The sequence below is a fragment of the Columba livia genome, chromosome 2, assembly GCF_036013475.1.
Source record: "Columba livia isolate bColLiv1 breed racing homer chromosome 2, bColLiv1.pat.W.v2, whole genome shotgun sequence".
In the NCBI taxonomy this organism is placed as follows: Eukaryota; Metazoa; Chordata; class Aves; order Columbiformes; family Columbidae; genus Columba; species Columba livia.
The window spans coordinates 98,585,604-98,607,257 of record NC_088603.1 but is presented as its reverse complement, the minus strand read 5'-3'; the positions used below and the strand labels follow the sequence as shown (position 1 = coordinate 98,607,257).

Sequence of the window (21,654 nt, the reverse complement as noted above, 5' to 3'; positions counted from 1 at the left end):
TAATCAGAATGACAAAGATCTCTTTTTCACTCTGCATGAAAAGAGGAGGAAAACAGGATATTCCCAAGCCTTTTTCCTGTCTTTCAAATTCCCTGTACTTTTTATAATATTCATAGGGCAGTGTTAGATATTTCTGGCTGTAGATCTAATTACATGTACTCAGGCATTACCACAACATAAAATTTAACAGAGCGAGGTCTAGAGTTGCAGAGGATAACAGTTTTCCCAAAGCTTGACTCTGCTAGTGGATGCCAGGACTTCTGGGGCCCTGAGGTTTGATTTTAACCTAGCAGCAGAAACAGGTATCATGGGTATGATCTTATGTCCCTTTGCAGTTCTCAAATGAGGTAGGATTGATGCACCCTCATCTGTGCTCAACGATTTTACATAGATGGAATCAGATGACTTGGCTAAAAAATACCTCCTGGAAAAGTTAACACTTGGGGACAATTTGAATAAATCTTATGATGAAAAAGTGTAATAAGAGTAACATAGCGAATATTCGCCTCTTACTTGAAGCAAGTCAGATACCTAATAGATGCATGAAACTGGAAACCCAAAAGGACAAGAACATTTTCTAGCCCCTTTGGAACCATGCACCCACAACAAAAGAAGAAAACTTTTCTTAAAAAAAAATAAATACAAAAGGCGAGATAGGCACTACCAGAACTACCACTGGCACTAAGTCGCAAGTCTACGACCTCAGGCTGAAGTAGTGGAAATACTGCATGGCTATAGCTGCGCAATTTTGACACACCTACTACCACACAGCCAGTAATAACGGGCTTGCAGCAGTGTACTTCAAGTTAAATTTGAAATCCTTAAGATCTATCTGATACTTACGTTAAGAAGACAAAAAAACTAACACGAATCTCAATCTCACAGAGAACCTGAACCTTCACATTTCAGTGTCACAGTACCAAAACAGATTCAGAATGAAGTTTTACAGTATCTACACAGAGATTCAGTATTCTGACTTCTGAAACAAACAGACAATGTTGAAATGAAAAAATAATATGCAAAAGGGTTTTACCTGATTCTTTGAGTCCTCGAATCTTCTTTTTGGTAAACTTTGCTAAAAAATTTCAAAAGCAAGGTCCGAACTGGAAAGAGAAGATTCCTTTGCTGGTATAGTGTATATACTGCTTTTATCAAGGGTTCTGTTGCCACTAGAAAGAAAACATATAAAAATCTGAAGTAGTGCTTCTTAATCTTCTGATTTTATACATATATATATATATACACACACACACACATACACAGAAGAGCTATAACCTGGATCTGCAACCAGCTACATTTAACTCCACAGTGAAGTAACAAAATGCTTTAAAACAATCACTGAAACAACATTTTTGTGTAGCTTGTGAAAGAGACACAAAAGACTAGAGACAACATGCAAGTGAAAACTTCAGAACTTCTCGAAGACGAGGCAGTGTACATGTTGTGAGGTAGCTGAGAAACAATAAATTCCTTCTTTCCAGAGCTATCTGCCACATGCTTTTCCCCTAGTGCAGCAACCTCACATCAATCTTCTCCTTTACTCCGCACCTACGCTCCCCTAAACATCGCTGTCACCGTGCCTTCAGTTCTCTCTATACCATCCCTTTCTCCCTGCCACACACACCAGCCTTGTCAACTCACTCTGTCTTTGAACCAACTGGCTCCAAATGACATTGGCTGATCAACCAGAAAATACATACTTCAAGATGCCACACTGGCAAGCCACTGCAAAGAGAACTGCTAAACTCCACTGAAACCCTTCCTCCTCTAAAACTCTCATCACCAGATAAACCACCGGATATAAAAACTAACAAAGCATGGAAAAATATCTGAATTCAGAGAAGATAATGGAAAGAATGTGGAAGCATCTGAAAACTTAAAAATATATATGGAGGGTATAAGACCTGACTCAATTTGTCTCAGAAGAGCTTGAGGTCCCCCAATGAATTCATTGCTGTCAAGACATACTTAAATAGCAGCAATCACTTTATTACCTTCATAAATCAAGACTGCGAATGCTTTGTCTTTCACCCAGGTGTACAGAGCAGTCTTCAAAAGTTATGTATTCAAAACCAGACAGTTTTGTGTTCCGTGCTACCTCTTCCCACAGAGATAAGAATGCTCCATACTAAAAACAATTCCAGATGCAGTCAGGGGCTGATCTTCATCAGTAAAACTCTTACCAGGGAACATGTTTAACTTATCATACAGGCATTCTCTTTAAAAGACACTATATAAAAAGCACCTGAAATGGTATGATCATACTCAGGCGTAATGCAGAGAGCCATTTAGAAGTTGAAATCTAACATATTTGTTAACAGAAAAATAAGAATTATTAGAATGGTCTTTATTAAGATATATCATTAAGTTATTTTCATTGCATCAGGAGCATTAACTTGTTCAATTCACATATTCTTCAGGTGAAGAACCATCTTGGAAGCATTTCTTAAACAGAACACTGGCTTATTCTTAATTGAATAACAATGGTACCTTTCTGTAGTTTTTAGCTAATTAACAAACTATTAACTGAACAAATATAGTAAGTAATATTCTAATGTGTAGAACATTCAGCCACTTCCCAATAACTCTATGGCGCATTTAGTAAAGCAGGTCCTACTATTTAATTGCTTCATATGAACAGGACAAATGTAAAAGCAGATGCAATTTAAAAATGTATTCTTAAAACGTAGTACTCTCTTCATTACTTGAAGAAAATTTATCAAAAATACAACTAGCAGGGAAGCTGCTGCAAAAGTCATACCTGCGAGATGCAAGAAAGGAGCGGACCTCCTAACTACAGAGAGTAAATCCAGAGTCTGAACTTAAACAGTGGGAGAGAAATCTTCACCCATCGCAGCTCAAAGCTCTTCCAGACATCCATAGAAAAAGGTGGATATGTGCATTTCACCCCAGCATAAAAATCCACTCAAAACAGGCAACCATGAAAAATGCAACTGCAAAGATACCACTATGCTTTTGTGGCATAATACACAGGAGTTTAACTACGGGTTTATTTCATCTCTCATTCATTAGCTCCTTGTTTCTTCTATCTAAATTTTCCCTCTTTTGATTTGCATTGTGTTCTAAAAGAAGTGTTGATTGTAATGCTTCATTTTTTCTTTTGCATTGTCTTCTAAAGAAGACACACCCTTTCAGGTCCTTAATCCAAATGTCAGATAGGTTTTTTTAAAAAAAAAAAAAAAAAAAAAGACAGACATCTTTTTGGTATGTACCATCTTTTGCAGTATCATCTGATGCAACATAGTTCAGAATATCCAGAGCACCATCCAAAAATAAATAAATAAATCAAGGAAGAAAGTTTTGCTTCCACCAAATCATATAATGGTTGAAGTGGGAAGGGACCTCTGAAGATCATCTGGTCCAACACCTCTGCTGAAGTTGGATCACCTAGATCTCACTGTCCAGGACCATTTCCAGACAGCTTCTTAATATCTCCAATGATAGAGACTCCACAACTTCTCTGGGCAACCTGTACCAGCGCTTGGTCACCCTAACAGTGAGGTTGTTCCTCCTCTCAGGTGCAGGACTTTGCACTCCTTCCTTGTTGAACCACCAGCCCATTTCTCCAGCATTTATTGAAATATTCCTTTCTTTAAAAAGTCCTACATCAATCATTTAACAGACATGTCAACCAAGGTCTCATCTGGGAACACAACCAAGCAGTACTTGAAAAGGAAAAAAAAAAAAGCCAAGCCAAGCCAAAATACTGTATGTACTGATTACAATCAGTAATATGTTTTCTCTTGAAAAAGGATTCAAACCAAACACCTTGGAAAATATTCTACAGCCGCTTCCATCAAAACTATTTTGGCATTTCATGTCATTGCAGAACTAGAATGGTTATCTGACAGCACTCACAGAAGAGTACTGGCTGCATTAATGATTTTAAATAAGGATTGGGATATTAAGGTATCATGCACCTCTATATTCCAGTAATTATTTCAGTGAAGAAAACAATCTTCCCATCTATAAGAATATCTTAAGTAGTAAAACCAGAGAACAGCTACACAAATATATTAATACTTGGTATAGCAACAATATGAATCTAACAGCATTCCTAAAAATCAAGCAGTTTTCAATGCTACATGCAGGGATATGATCATAAAATTCAATTCACCTCTATAGACAAAATACATTATAATGTAACAACTGAGGATATAAGATGAAGTGACCTGAAAACACCAGAATAACTCAAGCTTTCTGTCATTGCATAATTTTGCTTTGTAGAAACTACTCATATCTTACCTTTGTTTTGCTGTATTTGCATTAGTCTCCAAGTCACACCAAGCAATCTGTTCACCTGCTTGCTATTCAGCTTGCTGCCGTCCTGAAGGGTGTCTGTCACAAATTTCCTTATCATATCCAGCCAACCAGAATCTGTCTGAAGTGTTGAAGTGCTTGCTAGTGAAACCATTATGTCACACAAGGTTAAGTTCAGTAAAAGATGGTCTACACTGTTTGAGGATGTCATACAATACCTGTTGCTAAGGGGAAGGGGCAGGAGGAAGAAAAGAAAAGAGAGAGATTATTTTAAAATATATATATTGTGCCTTTTAATATATGTTACTTCATTAGAAATTATACTATGTAGAAAAAAATATCTAAATATTAACACTATAAAGCCAATATGCTATTTAAAAGTCTTCACATTTTACATTTGGGTACTTGAAATTTTTTGTTCTGCCACCAAAATGTCTATTTCTCATATTTATAGTAGGAGCAACAACCAAAGCTCTAAACTGTATCTTTATAGCTGGTTTCTCCTGTTTGATACTCTTACTGTGGTCTAGCAGCACTTTTAGGTGACTGAAACCAGTAACAGATTAGTAAAAAAAAATAAGCCTTAGTTTCAGTGTCTTCTGTGTTTCTTCTTCTGTGAGGAATCACGCGGATTTTGTCATTACTACAAAATGACAAAAAGCACCATGAACACAGAAATTTGTGTACTTTTTTCCAAACTCATGTGGAATCAAAGCCACCTTTTTAACATTACAATATTCTGCAGGACCACTCTATTGCCCTACAGAGCTTTGAGAGGTAAAATTGGGGGATATTAAGAAAGAAATCAAGGGTACCGCAGATTGACATATAATGCTCAAAGTTCTTTACTTGCTGACTGGCCACTCACAGCATAAAAAAAAAATAATAAGTCACAGCATTTATCCACAGAAAGCTGCACAATATGAACACTTACATTCACAACACAAAATCTAGCTGTGAAAATGAAATAACTTCAACCTGCACTAACGTAAGTGTAGTCACTCACCAGTTCAGAGCCAACCATTTCAATATAAGCAAACAAATCTCAGCCTGCGGACATCACTTACACATGGCATAAATGTTAATAATTTTTCCATGTTCGGAATGTGTAGATAATACATACTATGAACAATACTGTGGTAGATTTCTGCAACATTTTGCAAACTGGAGAAGGAAGGAAGCCTCGAAGATTTCCAAATGCAGGCCTTTAACCCAATATATTGGTAAGCAAGGTAAACAAAAGCAATCATTTTTACTTTCATGGATGAAGCTAAGTTTCCAGAAGGCTTGAAGTAACAGTCACAATACGAACACAAGAGAGTTCCACAGATCATTTTTCCTCCATGTATCCAACAACATGTTTATTTTAAAGTGCAAGAATGGGGCAAAATTTAGTAGCAGAATGAAAAAGGATGAACAGAAGTATGGTTAGTCAGGATATCATCTATAAAACAAAAAAGATGGTTCCATTGTCTAACTACTAATTCTGAGATTTTCAGTTTCCAGGAAGGGTGTTCAGGTCAAACCCTGGAAAAGCAAAACACCTTTTGGCTTTATAAACTTAATGGGTAAGACTTAGCTGAAATTAAAACATTTCACAAAGAGCTATGCTGTACTTCTGATCTATGTGCCCCTTCCAGGAAGAGAAAATGCAAGTCAAAATATTAAACAGGTTTTCAGCTTCGAGTACCACAGCAGACCCTTAGCATAAAAAGGGATGATTCTACTACTAGAACTCAACCTGCAGTGGCAGTTTGCAAGTATCTGAAACCCAGATAGACACGGGCTGATAACCCATATACATACACCAGCGTTTTACACAAACTGCAAAGGCGCAGAACAATTCCACAACAGACTTTGTACGGACAGAGTCTCACATCTGGGAACTGAGAGGGGAGACAACCTGCTACTGGCCTGTGCCAGAACTAAATTGGTGCGCCCACTCTGCCAGCTCAATAGTTAAGAAAAGCATCTGTGACTGGCTTGTCCTGCTCCAGTACTGCTTTACCATAACAGGATAGGCACAATATGACTCATCTCCCCTCCTAACTGTATTTATCCAGCCCTGTAATACAACTGTAGAAGAGTAGATGTGGGTGGGAAAAAGAAAATTAACTATGTTTTGATGTAATTCAGCAGTCAACTGCAGAAGACATGCAGAAATATGAAAACAATCAGACTATCACGAATCACCATGTAGCAACATGCAAATTCCAGATCAAGTGTTCAATAAAATAATTTCTCTAAGACAGCATTTTAATTTCTACTAGATGCTATTCAGATGACTTCCTATACAATACTTTTACAAAGAACAAGAAAAACTTCTCAATTCAACGCAATGCTACTTTCCTATAAAAACTTCTTTACAGATCTTCAAGGAACACACAATAAAAAGTTTCCTTTTCCAACATTAAAAACATAAAAGCGTGAGATTGACATTGTCACACTTATCTTACGAAATTAAAAGCTGTAACATGACATTGATTTTATTCTTACCCTCTGCATGAATCTTTCTTTTTGTGCTTTACTGTTTCGTGTAAAGAATAAGGAAAATGACGCATGAAGTGGTGCTTGAAATCAACAAGGTAATTCATTCGAAGCCATAGCTCCTGTTAAGGAAAGCAGATGATAGACAGAAAACAGGGTAGTAAGTGAAATACATCAATGCAGTCATCTTCCAAAAATCTATTAGTGTAATCAATGAAAACCAGAAACCTTACCATCTTTGCAAGTGTTCATATACTTTACTTTCAGATGTAAATGTGAAGTCCTGTGCATGAACCTGAAGGTCCACAAAACAAGGTGGAGCAACAACATTTAATCCAAACTGGACCAGTATGTTTTCTTAGCACATATTGATGTTGATAAAACTGTGTGACTTACAGATGTGAATCAAAAGTGCTTTATATCGATTTATGAGGGTAATAAAAATCAGAGTGAACTCTGATTAACTTGTAGTGACTGTCCTGAGTTTTTCATTAAGATGTATTCCCACATCACTTTCATCTTTTCCCATTATCAGTGTACTCGTAGTTCGAGGCCCGTTGACAAATTTTTCCAGTATAAAGGCCATCCTTACAGACAAAGGATTTTTTTCAATATTTACAAATAATTTTACTTTGTGGTTAGCAGACACTCGCAGTCACCATTCCATAAAGTATCCAGCAGAACTCATTGGAAAAAAAAAGCCTGCACTGCTGTCAAATTAGTCAGGCAGAATAATATTTTTGATACTCAAGTATTAAGAAGAAAAAATGACCATTAAACTATTTCAAAGGTTAATAGTTTTCCACATAGAATATTCAGAGGTTTCCCAAAGTGTCTACAATAAGCACTTGGGCCTGTAAGCCCAAGAGCTATTAAATAAGCAAAGCTTACATTTTCAAACTGAAGCATTTAAATGGATTTTAGGTATAAAGGTGTCTATAAAGGAAAAGACAAAATAAACTGTTTCTCTTATCTAAAACACAATATGCTCCAAAAAGTTGCATAGACATCAGATTTTTTTTTCCAAAATATCATTAGTTCGTAATGCAACTGCGAAACAGAACAGCTCTCAACTTGCCACAGGTGCACACCTTTCAGAGTCACAGGGTGCCTGCATTTTGGTTAAGGGCAGCAGGTCCAGTACCCTAAAGAAAAAGGCTGCCACATGTATTTACCTGGCTAACTGCCTGTTTTCTGCCTGCTTCCAACAGACCCTCCAGAAAAGATGAAGAAGGGAAAAAAAGAGAACAGCGTGTTTTGTTCAGACAACTCTGATCCACCCATCAGGCTGTGTATGTTGGGTCACTCTGGTCTAATAGAATGATTCCACAAATGTGTTTCCATAACTACTCTAAGTGTACGTTTTTGTTTAGTACATGGGCCTACAGTCCTATACACAGGTAAAACAAATAGCTGTCAAGACATTCTTTCCAACTACTCTCAACAGCCTAAGTGGAAAGAGTGTTCTTTTTTCAGTTCACAAAAATATTTGAAGAGCAGCATAAGCTACAAAAAAATAGCAATTCATTTATCAAAGTAAAAGGCAAAATAATTAGGGGAAAAAAAAAAATTTAAGGGTATTTTCCAAAATTCTTATTGAGAACTTGATTCAATGTCTTGTGATACTATCAATCGTGACACAACATAGGCTGCACGAAGCAATTACAGCATCTCGTACCACCCGTTATCCCCTACCTTTCCAAGGCTTTTGGCTTTATACACTTCCACTCCCCCACCTCTGTAAATTTTTTCAATACACAAAAGCAAGGAACAAACAACTCCATTCCACACTTTGTTCAGATTTATATTCTAGAGGTTATGTGGGAGACAAAATGCTCCTCTTCTCCAATACCACTTTCAATTTCAACTCATAGCTCAGTTCAACAGATTATTTTCTAGAGTAAGACACCTGACAAAATCCAAAATAAAATTCTAACCAAACCTAGGCTTTTTCTCAATAAAGTATTTCCACTCCTCCCAACCACCAAATCACTAGTTTCCAATCAAAACAAAATGAACTGTCATCATTATGCCAGAGATTTCATCTCCCTTACCATTTTGTACGTTTCATCATGTCGCTTTGTGAGTTTCCACAATAAATGTATTATACTAAGCACTTGCTGCATAAGCTGCTGAGATTCCGATTCCAAAAGGTTTCCAAGAATGGGAGCTGATTGTGCAGGAGACGCTTCAATCCAGCACTCAATCAGTAATGGAATTATTATCTCAATAAAACCTTTTAAGTTTTCAGCCGAGGACAGGCCTTTTTCTGCACTGTCCATTACGCTTGCCACAGACCTAAATGACAAAGGCAAAAAAAAAAAAATTACACCTTTAAAAACAAGTTAACAGATGAGGGCATTATCACCTTCTGAATAACAGGAAAAATTACTTTTAAAATACATTAAATGTTTGCTTGCTTTCTTGCTAGAAACTTCAGTAAGGAACAATGGGAATTTAAACCATCTACAACAAACCTTCTCCACAGTCTCCCTGCAAGTTTGTAACAACTTAGATTTCAGCATTTCTTTCCCCATTGTTATATGAAGTCCATAAACTGGAGAAATGTGATTTGCATCATCATATCACTGTAAACCAACAGATAAGAATTCACTGTACTCAGCACAACAAAATAAAAAAGCTTTAAGTTTTAAGCTCCTTGAAGCAAAATAATGAAACTGACTACAAAGTATTGTCAAATGCATGTGGTTTATTAGAGTTAATAACCATCGCTATAAAAAACATAATGGTTGTTCATATTAATAGGAAAGAAAAGAAAAAAAAAATCATTCTTCAGAAATATAACTGGTTCCCACCTAATATTCACCTTTAATGGTCTGGAGAGCAAGAAGCTGAAAAGTTATTAAAATGATCTGATAAAGTTTAAAAAATTTTATCAAAAAATTATGAGATATAGTTTAAATTAAAATAACATCTCCCAGAAAGCAAGAAAGCCAAGAGGACTTTTTGCCCCACCCCCCATAACACACTTCATTTTCAAAAGGGATTGTTAGCACAAATGACAAAATCCCACCCCTGGATCAAGTCACGCAATTTGTACCCATTTTATAAAAAAGGTTCTTCAAAGAAAGAAACCCCTAAATAACTCCCAATAATTTTAAGCAATACAAGCTTCTGGAAGGGTTTCCAAATAATAAGAGACATTAAAAAAAAAAAAAGCAACAATTTCAATTGATTATTTCTGATCTTGTTTTCTAACCCACAGCAGGGAATTCCCATTATAACTATAACTTCCTAATAATATACATAAAGTGGTACGCTGAACCTTCTGTTAAAACTCCTTTCTGTGACATTCAGTGACATTCTCTAAGCGATTATTTCTTTACATATACACTCAAAAATAGGATCTAAAAGACTATTTGCTTTCTTTCCACTGATAGGCAAAGAAGTTGTCTCCACAAATATTTTAAGTGAATGTTTGATTGAAGAGGTAAAGCAGTTTTTCCTGGTCACCTTATTTCCAAATTATCCAATTATTTATATCCTTCTATGAAGCTTCATTTCTCATGCTGTTGCAATCATCTATAATATGCAGATAATAAAAAATTTTATTCTGTCTTGTCTCTCTGGTTGAAATTGCTCTCTCAAGAAAATTACTAAACCAAAACAAACCCAGGTATTAACAAACTGTAAAAGGAGCAGGGAGAAGACAACTGCAAATGAATAAAAAGAAAGTGAGAGACAAATGCCAGCCCTTTTTCCATAAAAGCAAAATGGGAGAGAGAATTTAGATCTCTAGCACAAAATAAAGTAGACAGAAACTTAACTGTTCATAAGAAAAAAATGCTAGTTTTATCTGTGGTAGCTACTACAACTATCAGACATCTTAAAATGTTATTAAGATTAACCACAACAACCAACATATGCAGTCAATGTAATTTGGATTATCTGTCCCTTTTTTGTTGCTCTATATTCCTTCTACACCACAGGCACTGCAGTAAAGACGCCAGTTTCTTTCAGACTACAAAGAGAGTTTAGGGTGAATGGTTCCAACTTAGACATCTAACTCACAGTCATTTAAAGACACAGCATACAAATCCCATCTTCCAGTTTTAACCACAACAAATTCTGAAGTGTCACTGGACAAACCAGTTGATACCAAGACCATAACTTCACTGAAAAAGTCAGGTTGTCCTGTAAATGCTATGCCATGACTACACACTCCACCGAGATCCTGAAATGATTTTGAAGTAGTAGTCTTGAATCGTTTCTCTGAAAATAATTGCTCAAATTCTAGAGCTCTGCTGTAATATCAGCTATCTCTGGAACACACACAAAGAAATGTCCAAATTAAACATTTAAGAGTGCATGAAACCCAAGAACACACTCCCAACACACGCCTTAAGACTCCTAGAAAAGCATAACACAGACCTCCAACTATTTCAGTACTTTTCTGAAAGGTACAGCAAAGGGAAGTCAAGGAAGTGTAAAAGAAAAAGAACATAAGGAAACAACTTTCTGTTGCTTAAGATATGGAAAGTCATTGGAAGTCAATAAGTTTTTATGGCTTAGAGCCTAAGTCAAGTTACTGTCCTCCTTTTGTGTGTGTGCTGCCAACTGCAGCAAAGAAACATTCAGTACACCAAGTGAACTGTATTTTCCCATTTCCATCTGATGCACAGATCACACTATGTACATATTTATTCACTATGCTCCATCTTCCATTTTGGTCTCTCAAGTCTTCTTGGCTTTTCTCCACAGCTTCATTTTCTCCTTTCTCAGCAGAAACAGAAGAGCACCACTTCCATTCCAAATGCACATCACACACCTTGGTATCACCACATTTAAGTTGTGAAGGTTTTCCATTTTTCCACACCTGAAATGAATTTGATGCAAAAAGCAGCACAGTCAGAGGATATATTCTGATAATCACTGTAATCTTTAAATCACACACAGTAGGAAGACCTAGCACACAACAGAAAATAATGAAGTCTTAATATCTGCATTGTTGAACCATCCAGCATGCAAAGCTCAGAATCCACACTTTTTCCTAAACATTAAAACTGCAAACCAATCCTGAAAATCTTTTTCCATAATCACAAGGTTATCAATGAGGTGCCATCACTAATCAATGAACTTGCAAGACTGAAAAGATATGAGAATTTTAAAAATGTAGCATACTATTAGTGGTGTTTGGAAGTCTGCTTTTTAAAGGACAAAGTTGAAACTCACTTGCAGTACTAGTGATGAGTCCATCAATACATACCACAATTAGTTACTTATGGTTTGGTCAAGGTATTACCTACAGTTAGGGCTTGACTATTTGTGCATTAATTTCTTTAAGGAAACCCACACATACTGTTTGAGATTTTGGAAGTACTCAAGAAGCATTACAGATATTTTGCACCTCTTATTAGAAGCAATTTCTGTCCTTACAGTAATAGCCACAGAAGAGGCCTGGGAATGGCACAGCTGGGATTGGAAGAGACAGAATTAATCATCTTCAGATGACTAGAAAATATTTCAGTGGTAAATACAAAAGTCACCGCAGTAACTTCCACTCCTAGCATTTTGCAGATATCCACTAAAACAAGCTGTACTGGCCCTTTAGGCAAAATGAACATACCAAAAATATGCACAAATGCAATAGAAAAAGAACATTTTAGTACCTTCTGCAGATGGCCCTCCTCTTTTCATTCTTCTGTTCTGCTGCCATCAGCTTGTTTTGCCAATCTCGCCTTGAATTCTAGCAATGTTTCTTTCTATTCTTCTGGCTCGTCCTCATGCTTGCAAACTCCTTTTTGAAAGTATTTATAACCACAAGTAGATCACGATGTTTCACCAAAATCTAGCTCCTCAGAAAAGCAGAATCCAATTCAGGTGACACCAGAAGTTTACTTTCCTAGACCTTGGACACAATGCATCTTCAGCTACTACAGGGCATGGTATATCACACACATCATATCAAGCAGGGCATCACGCAAGAATCCTCTGAAATATAGTTGTTCACAATTGTATGCTTCTGACTGCTGAGATGAAGACCATAGGACTGTTTTGTGATCAGCATTGATCCCTTTCCCCTTCCTCAAGTGGACTTCACTGGCATAGTTTCCAACTAAAGTTTTAACCAGAGCAGATATTTTTGAGCATGACTGAACCCTTATGCTATGTTAATATGCTACCTGCCAAGAGGAAGACTAGGAGAGTTGGAATGGAACCACCTTTTGTGTGTCTCCATGACAGAGCTGGAAAACCTGTCAATTCAGGCCAATACCTGTGGGATTACAACAGGAGGTCTCTTTTCTGCACGGGCTTCAAATATATGAGATTGACATAGCAACGGATTAGGTAGTGGGTTTTAGACTCTATTCTGCCACTGACTTCCTAGATGACCACTTATTTAGTCTCCCCCAGCAGTAAAACAAGGACTGTGGTTTGTCTTCAAGCCAACCTGATACGTATGGATTAGAAGTAATATGTAACAGCTGAATAGTTTCTATTTTTCCACGTCATCGTTTCAGGTCTCCTATCAGCCAGTATGTAGCATCTATGGCATCCTCATGTATATGCATTGCTAACGCTTAAAAGGTACCATGAAGTGGGATGTTAAGTTCCCCTCTAGTTTGAGGAGTCGGTGATTCAGAAAGGAGGAAAAGAAATAAAGATAGTTAGTTATTTCTCCCTTAACTTCAGCTCGCATATATTTAGAGTATTACTAAAAACACAGAAACCTTTCTGTGACTAAGCACACTACACTTCCTTCCATATTTCTCAACATCTCAGACGAGACATCTTTTATCCATAGTGAAGATATGAACCAGTGAACTAACTATCTAGAATCAGAAACTCAGCAGAACTTCATAGAGCCAAACACACCATATCATGCTGTCTTTTTTAAAAGGAGCTATATACGAAGAAAAGAGAGTCCTAAACTTACAATAGACTCTTGAAGGCAAAAGCAAAAAATTTCAGTCAAATTCATTATCGCAGTGTAAGAAACAAGCTTATGGTTAATGCAAAGAAATTTGCCTGCTTGCCCCAGGTCTATTTGATATCCTGCAACAACCTGTAGTTGCCTGTTCACATTGAAAACAAAAAACCACAAAACAAACAAAAACCCACAAAACAAACAAACAAAAACCCCCACAAAACAAACAAACAAAAAACCCTAGAGCTGATCTTCCAAAATAATTATGAATAGCATAAAATAAAGCTTTTACTTGATAATGGGAAAGTTCATGTTATATGCACAGCACAGTTATCTGAGTATTTACATATTTTCAAGCCACTGCATTAATACTGCCCATTACACTAAATGCTGTAAAATACAGCAAAGGGTCAATCCCACAATAAAAAAATAAATTGTTGTCTTCAACACCAACAAACCACAGTTTAACATTGTGATCACAGAGTTGACATTAATTCCCAAATTAGCTAAGGTTTTCTCACCTCAGTCTAAACGATGAGTTGATCTTTGGTCGTAAGCCACCATTTTCAAACAGTTGTATATGTTGCTGATTGTTTGCATGGTCCTTCCAACTGATGCATATTGGGTTCCTCACAGAACGAGGGGTATCCTTTTGTCCTTGAAGCCCTTCATCCTCTGTTTCACTGGATCCATCTACCACCGCTTGGAGAAACTTCTTGAGCCTGGTAAGTACGTTTAACCTCCATTGCTGAGAAGTTACTCTGCGATTTGGGTTAACAGAGAGCATCCAGGAAAGTTTCTCTCTGCTTTTGAGTCTTTTTGACAGTTGCTGGTGGGAAATAAGCTCTACAAAATTCTTCAACAATATACTGCTGCGGTCTGTGAGAAGAGCTGAGTATGCTTCCAACAAAACGTCCAAGACTTTCAATGAATCCTCCTGAATTCCCTCACTGATGTGAGTCATGGCACTGGAGAGATGGGCACTTACCAAAGGAAAAAATGGAGCAATCTGTTCAGCTTTTATTTTTGAAGCCAAGAATTGCAGCAGGTGAACAGCTGCTCCTCTGACACCAGAATCTTTGTCTGTAAACACGGCTGCCACCTCACTTATTACACTTGAAAGGTGTGCATCAATTAAAAACGGATAATGAGAAAGAAGATCTTTGAGTCCAACAAGTGCATTATGCTTAACCCCAGGACTATAGTGATGCATCTGTGAAAGTAGATCCTAAAAGGAAAGAAACATATAGACTTGCCATAATTATTTCTTTAAGTTCTTTCAACTTCCCCACCTATTTCCAGCACATTTTTCTCAAACACTTCAAAAATACAGAATTTATTCTTATGATGTACTGCTGTTTATAACAGCATAATACATTCAGAACAAATATAAAATTAAAGTGTAATAATGAACAATCATCAAAATTCAATGACAGGAAAAACAAGACATGACGACTTGTCCTTCAGGTAACTACAATTATGCACAACCCTACTGACTTAACAGAGGGATGATAAAAAATAAGTCCTCTCACAGTTTGCCTCAAAAGTAGAACTATGAAATCTCAGTCTCAACAGCTTTCTTCAGTTTAAGCAGAGAGCTGCAAGAGATAGAAGATGATGCAAAGGAAGAAAAGCAGAACCACCACCCAAAGCAACACAAGGTTTTTTAAAAAACATAAGCTCAGGAAGCCTACTTTTTAAAATCCTGTCCTTAAGTTATCAGCCAAGGCTTTCAAAAACCAAATGTTAATCTTAGATACTTAAACATGTGCAACTTTAGTTTTCGCACTGCTGAAAACCTTTCCTTTGGGTTATATGCTGGTCCAGCAATTTGAGTCATTAAATTCACAGTTCAGCTTATTGCCAAGGACAAAGAAACTATATGCAGATACTCTCCTGGGGTTTTATTTTTTTTTTTAATAAGTATGTTTTCATCAACTCTAATGAGCATAGTAAACCTAGACAAATTACAAGTAAACTTCTGTTTTCAGAATATAATGCCACAGTATACCTTTATGTTAAGTTTTCTATTTTGTGTAGGAAGCACTCCATCTTCTTTAAGCTGCTCAGGAATTTGTATGGCCTTTGTTCTGAAGGTAGTATCAGTTGCATTCTCTAGTTTAGGCTTTTTTTTCCCAACTTTTAATTTCACTTTCTGGAAATCTTCTTGATGTTTCCTTTTTTTAGTCATTCTCATTCTCTGAAATAAAAAAAAAAAAAAAAACACCAAAACATTAAGAATTCTAATTTCATTAAATACACTACAAGTAAATATTTTTTCCACCAAAGAGCAGCAACTTCCTTATGAAGACTACTGTTTTTATGTTTTTTCCTATGCATAAACTAATGTCTGCTCCCAGGACAAGATGCTAGGCTAAACAGACATGCAGACTGAGCCAGTACAGCTATTCTTCTCATGTCCAGAAAACATTCTGCTGCTCCTTTGGTTGTCTTTGCTCTGAGAACTACTTTATTGAAAAAAGATCACTTAAGTATCTGCATCTCCCACTGTTTTATCAGATTAAGTTATTGGTTTGGTTTTGTTATTAAAAGTTCCTGCCAATAAAGCCACTTTTTACACAGCTGACTCTTGCCAAGCCAAAGGAGCTCAGTGAACTGTTTCATTTAATTTGTACTTTGTTTACCAGCTCAATCATTAATTGCATACATTCTGCACAGGTGAAATCATGGGTTTAATCAAGCCTTCACTGATAACAGTATTATACAAGTAGCTAAGAAAACTTCCACTATACACTGAAAAGTCCAGTCTGTGCATTAAAACACGAAAACTATAAAGAATGGAGTGGAAAGAGGTTAAATGGGCACATATAGAGAAAAAAAGAGACTGAAAAACTAAGTCATGTTTCACAAGGCATAAGAAATATGAATAGCTATACTTAGAAGTCATATGGACATTTTACAATAGATGTACAATAACCAAAACAAATAAAAACCCACACTTCAGTTTCTGAATGACTTTTTGGTTTTGACATATCTGTACTGATACAAGTACTCTTAATTCTACCAGACTGTGGTGTGTTAACCCTGGCTGGACGCCAGGTGTCTGCCAAAGCCAATCTGTCACTCCCCTCCTCAGCTGGGCAGGGCAGAGAGAATATAACGAAAGGCTCATGGTTTGAGATGAGAACAGGGAGAGATCACTCACCAATTACCATCACGGGCAAAACACATGCAACTTGGGGAAAATTAATTAATTTATTCCAAATAAAATCAGAGTCAGATAATGAGAAATAAAAACTAAATCTTAAAACAGAAGACAGAAGCCACCCCTGTAGATGCCCAGCTACCACAACCTTGCTATGCAAACAGATAAATAAAAAAAAAAAACACAACACCCCACACAAACCAAAAAACGAACTATAAAACTACACACGGAGGCTCCTTTAGTTAATCTTCATTCCCTCAATCTCTGTACTTTTAAATTCATTCATAACAAAACTCCAGAAGCTGATGTCACAACATTCAACATCACATAGAAATTGTACCTAGACATCTGTTCATTAAGACCGTGAATCCACAGTCTGATGACTGCTGGAAATGGCTGCAGAGATTACAGATTAAAAGGGAGAAGAGGGAGGCAAGCACAAAGCCATTATGATGTTGAGGTTTAATATCTCACAACTTTCTAATTATAACAGGTAATTTACAGAGCCAGAAATCTGAATCCTTCCAGACCTCAGTGTACACTGTATCAAGTCCATGCTATCAGGTACATAAACTTTTTGTCTCTTCTCTCTTTCAAACTACTCTTTGGGTTCTTAACATCTGAACTATACAAAAAGTTGCAAACACAATGCTCAGATTTTAAAGACCATACTACCTAAAAAGAAAAAAAAAAAATACAGCTAACTAAACACAGAAATTTCAAAATAAAATATCCAAACAATGATTCTTTTATGGTGCATATGATCACCATTCACTGCAGAAAATAAAATTCTAGAGCTTATTCTCCCAATGGACTTCAAACCGTAAATTTGTGCTGTACTACAGTATTTCACATATACATCATCAGGGTGATCATTAAAGAATGTTTTAAATCCAGTTGACGTTTTCTATTCCTTTAAAACAATTTGAACTGATTAAACAAACATTTGACTACAACTTAATTTCTGCTTTTCACATGTTAGCTTAAAATAGACCACTTTAACTGAAGTGTAAGTTTAGCATAAGTGACCTATCAACTGAAAAGGCACTGAAAAAATTTGGTGTTTGGTGCCAAAATAAAATGGTCCTTTACTGTCCAACCATAAAAACTATGGTTTTATAAGCTTTTGATTTTTACCATATGCATGTTTTAGAAGGAATTAAAAGATTTTCACTATTTCACTGCAAGACATACAGAAATAGCTAGAATCTTTTGACACGTTATTTCCACTTACAAAGCTTGCTTTAACAAAGACGTTTAGAAAGTCTCACATTTCAGGACAAAATGTCTGGCTTCCATTTAGCACTAAAAACTTTACAATACAGGTGTAGACACGCCTGAACAAAGTCAATTAAGTTCTCCTAAAGGAGGGGGCTTATGAAATATACTATCTCCAGTTAAACCAAAGCAGCACAGTTTAATTTACACTGCATAGTCTGGAAATTATTTATTAGAAATCTCAACATACCCATTTCCAATTTATATGTATCACGTTAAATCAGAGATAAAATGGTTACAAAACTAAAGCCATAATAACACCACGATATCTGCGTAACGAAACATTATAAGCTGTATACAGTTTTGCTTAAAAATACATAAATATTTTAATGAAACTTCCTGCTGAAACAACTGTTTGCCTTTTGACTTCAAATGTATTTTCAGCTGGCCCTCTTCCAACAGGACTGAGCTAAGTGCACCTAACAACTTACACACTAGCATAGTTTTACAATCCAAAACATTAAAATAACCTCAAATCAATATTAGCTTCTTTTAACACAAAGCTGTACAGCACACTTTCGGAAGCTACTTCAGGTGTCACTTGACTATCTTTGCATCAGGCTTAGGGAAAGAGAGGGGAACCAGAAGGAGTCCCTGTTTCACCTGGAATCGCAGCTTTGAAGCGGTATCCTCAGGGAATCCTGCCACCAGCACATTTACAAGCTCGGGCAATCGGGAAAATCCTGAGAAACCAGAAGGCGTGGTACGCGCCCTAACTCCTCTCATCTGATACAGGTTTGCACCTGGGCAAATCCTCTGCCAGCTAAAGGCCACACTCGCTCGCAATTAACTCTCCGAGGCTCCCGCCAAGCACGGCACCGGTCACCAGAGAACACCATCACCACAGAACACACAAAACCACTACAGAACACAACCCCCTCCCAGAGCACCCCGGTCACCCCGCCGTACCCCGAAGCCAACGCGCTGCTGAAGTGAAGGCGGCGGCCCCTCCCGCGTGTCTAGGCCGTTGAACAGCCCTCTTCGCCGTCCCGGGACATCTTTCGGCGTGTTCCCCAAGAGCTGCTCCGCTCCAGGCGCCCTACGAGGCGTTCAAATAAAGCGCGTCAGTGCCCGCCCGGCTGCCGGGGCTCCCGGCGGGGAGGCCGCGAGTTCGGCTCCCGGGAGCTGCCGCAGCCGCCCCGGGGATGAGCTGCGGCTCCAGCAGCGGTGGGAGCCGCGGCTGAGGTGAAGCCGCTGGGCGAGGGGAGGTGGGGCAGGAGTGGCGGGCGACGCCCGCGGCCGAAGGAGCCGAGGCCGCTGGTTCCCCGGGGACCGGCACACGCCCGCGGCTGTGCTCACGCTTTCCCGCCGCCCTGCGCAGGAGCGTTTGGGAAGGGGGTGGGTCACACAAAGGCGGCCGGTAGCGCGGGGCAGGGCCGGGACGGACCGGGCCGGGACGGGCCCCTCCTCCCGCGCGCCGCCACGGCGCCGCCGAGCCCCGCGCGCCAGCCACTCACCAACCACGCGGCAGCGCGAGCCCCCTTCCGCCCCCGAGAGCTTGCCCGGAAACGGCCGCCCACGTGAGCGGCTGCGACCAGAGAGCGCCTCCACCCTCACCCGCTTGGAGCGGGAAAGAGCGCCCCTCCCTTCCCGCTCCCCGGAGCGCTGGCGCCACCTGCAGCAGCGGCGGGCTCCGCCGCCCGCCCCGGCGGGAGGGGCCCGAGGTGTGAGCCGTGACCTTGCTGCTGCGGGGAAGAGCTGCAAAGATGTTTTTTTCTTTCCCTCGAAGCGGTGTGCTCTCGGGTGCTGCTCTGGTGACGGGTTACAGCAGATTTTCCCTTTTCTATAGTAAAAGTTCTTTGCTGGCAAAGCAACGTGTTAAACAAGGGCAGGCAAACCATCACTGTTGTACGTACCTACAGCAGAGCAGCCAGGTGTTGAACCAGTGGACCACGAGAGCTTCATGATGCTTTTCATAGAATCACAGAACAGTTTGGGTTGGAAGTACCTCCAAAGGTCATCTAGTCCAACCCCCTGCAATGAGCAGGGACATCTTCAACTAGATCAGGTTGCTCAGAGCCCCGTCCAGCCTGGCCTGGAATGTCTCCAGGGATGGGGCATCTACCACCTCCCTGGGCAACCTGGGCCAGTGTTTCACCACCCCCACCGTAAAAACATTTTTCCTCATGTCTAGCCTGAAGATACTCAGAGACACACTTTTCACTTTGCAGGCTTGACATCAAGTCTCTAGACAGAAGGAGATGCTTTGGCAGGGGTGTCTTTAAGTATTTTTAAAGTCACCTCCAGTTCACTCTCTGCCTCCCTCTAGGACCACATCAGGATGTTCTACCTTAGCGCATCAGTCATGAGAACAAATCAATCAGATCGCTGAAGTAATTACACTGCACCATTTGGAACAAATATGGATGACTGCCAGTAGTTCTACAGCGTTTTTTACAATGTCAGCATCCCATCACACAAGGTGTTACATCATTTTAATTACTGGAATCAGAGACATCTTGGCTCAGGCTTCTTACTTGTAGCAAGTCATAGGATCACTTTCTTTGAGCCCAGCTACTTCAGTTCTTGATTTCTTTCTTATTTCATCCAATGAGAATACATTAATAATAAGAAATATGAAGATTTGTCTTTACAGAGTTGGAAAACACCTACAAAAGAGAACAATTCTGGTGAAGGCAATGCAGAGTCACCATTAGCACTTTAGGTTTCACATGTAGTATCAGACTATCAAGCATGTTATATAATTTTGTACCCCAATATCAAGGTAAAATATACAAGATGGGGCTTGCTGCTTCAAAATAGTAATGAATTTATAAACCAGAAGCACAAAGCAGGATCCTAGAAGTCACAGGATGCAAAACCTGCTTAGAACAGAGATCATCACAGTTTACACCAGACAGTAAGTCTTCTGTTGCACTTTCAAAACTTTTCACTTCCTATCAATTCACCTGTGAATACCCTTCTCCTTTCCACTTTCTGCCTTGTCAGAGGAGTGCAAGTTCTGCATTTTTTTTGTTAAGGATCTCTTCCCCTAAGCTCTCTGGTAAAATGTGCAAAACCAAGTAAAAATCTGTAAAACCAAGTAAAAATGAGCAAAATGTGTAAAACCAAGGTAAAACTAAAAGAAAAATTTATTCTGTCTTGGTTTAATTTTTCTTGCTGTTGCTTAAGTTTTAATCTCCTAATTCTCCAGTTACCCCGGATGTCTGCCTTGCTGTGAGAAACAATTAAAATATATAATATTAAAGACAATCAGCAACATCATTTAAGCATCATTAGGAAAGAGAATGCCTTTTGTTTATTACTCTAAAATTCTGGCAGAAGTAAAACATTATCCTTAAAAACTGTTTTGGAACAAACATGCTGTTTTCCATAGTAGTATAATGCCACCACAAAACACAGGCAGATACCTGGAACAAAATAATAGAGTTCTTTTGCAGCCTCTGTTTGCACCAGAAAAATAAGTTTAAAGGGGAAGATAACTGTACAACTGAATAGGCTGTGTTAGACATTCTTTCAAAACATTTCCAGAAACACACACTTCATGATTTTTGTGCAGCTCAGTTTTCTCAACCATTGCTGAGAAATACAG

The 21,654-nt window shown here is 38.4% G+C and overlaps 1 protein-coding gene across 1 annotated transcript in view; it reads right to left on the bottom strand.

The window, feature by feature from the left end:
- TEX10 (testis expressed 10) overlaps positions 1 to 19,675 on the bottom strand; it is a 57,958-nt gene extending 38,283 nt beyond the window's left edge. The window contains exons 1-8 of the mRNA XM_065052955.1: positions 19,559 to 19,675; positions 19,011 to 19,140; positions 15,669 to 15,857; positions 14,179 to 14,885; positions 8,823 to 9,066; positions 6,778 to 6,890; positions 4,267 to 4,505; positions 1,034 to 1,169 (exon numbers count right to left, since the gene is read on the bottom strand). Coding sequence (XP_064909027.1) covers positions 1,034 to 1,169; positions 4,267 to 4,505; positions 6,778 to 6,890; positions 8,823 to 9,066; positions 14,179 to 14,885; positions 15,669 to 15,854 — 1,625 coding nt within the window. The 5' untranslated portion in view covers positions 15,855 to 15,857; positions 19,011 to 19,140; positions 19,559 to 19,675. The remainder of the gene's footprint in view (positions 1 to 1,033; positions 1,170 to 4,266; positions 4,506 to 6,777; positions 6,891 to 8,822; positions 9,067 to 14,178; positions 14,886 to 15,668; positions 15,858 to 19,010; positions 19,141 to 19,558) is intronic.
- Positions 19,676 to 21,654: the final 1,979 nt, after the last annotated feature.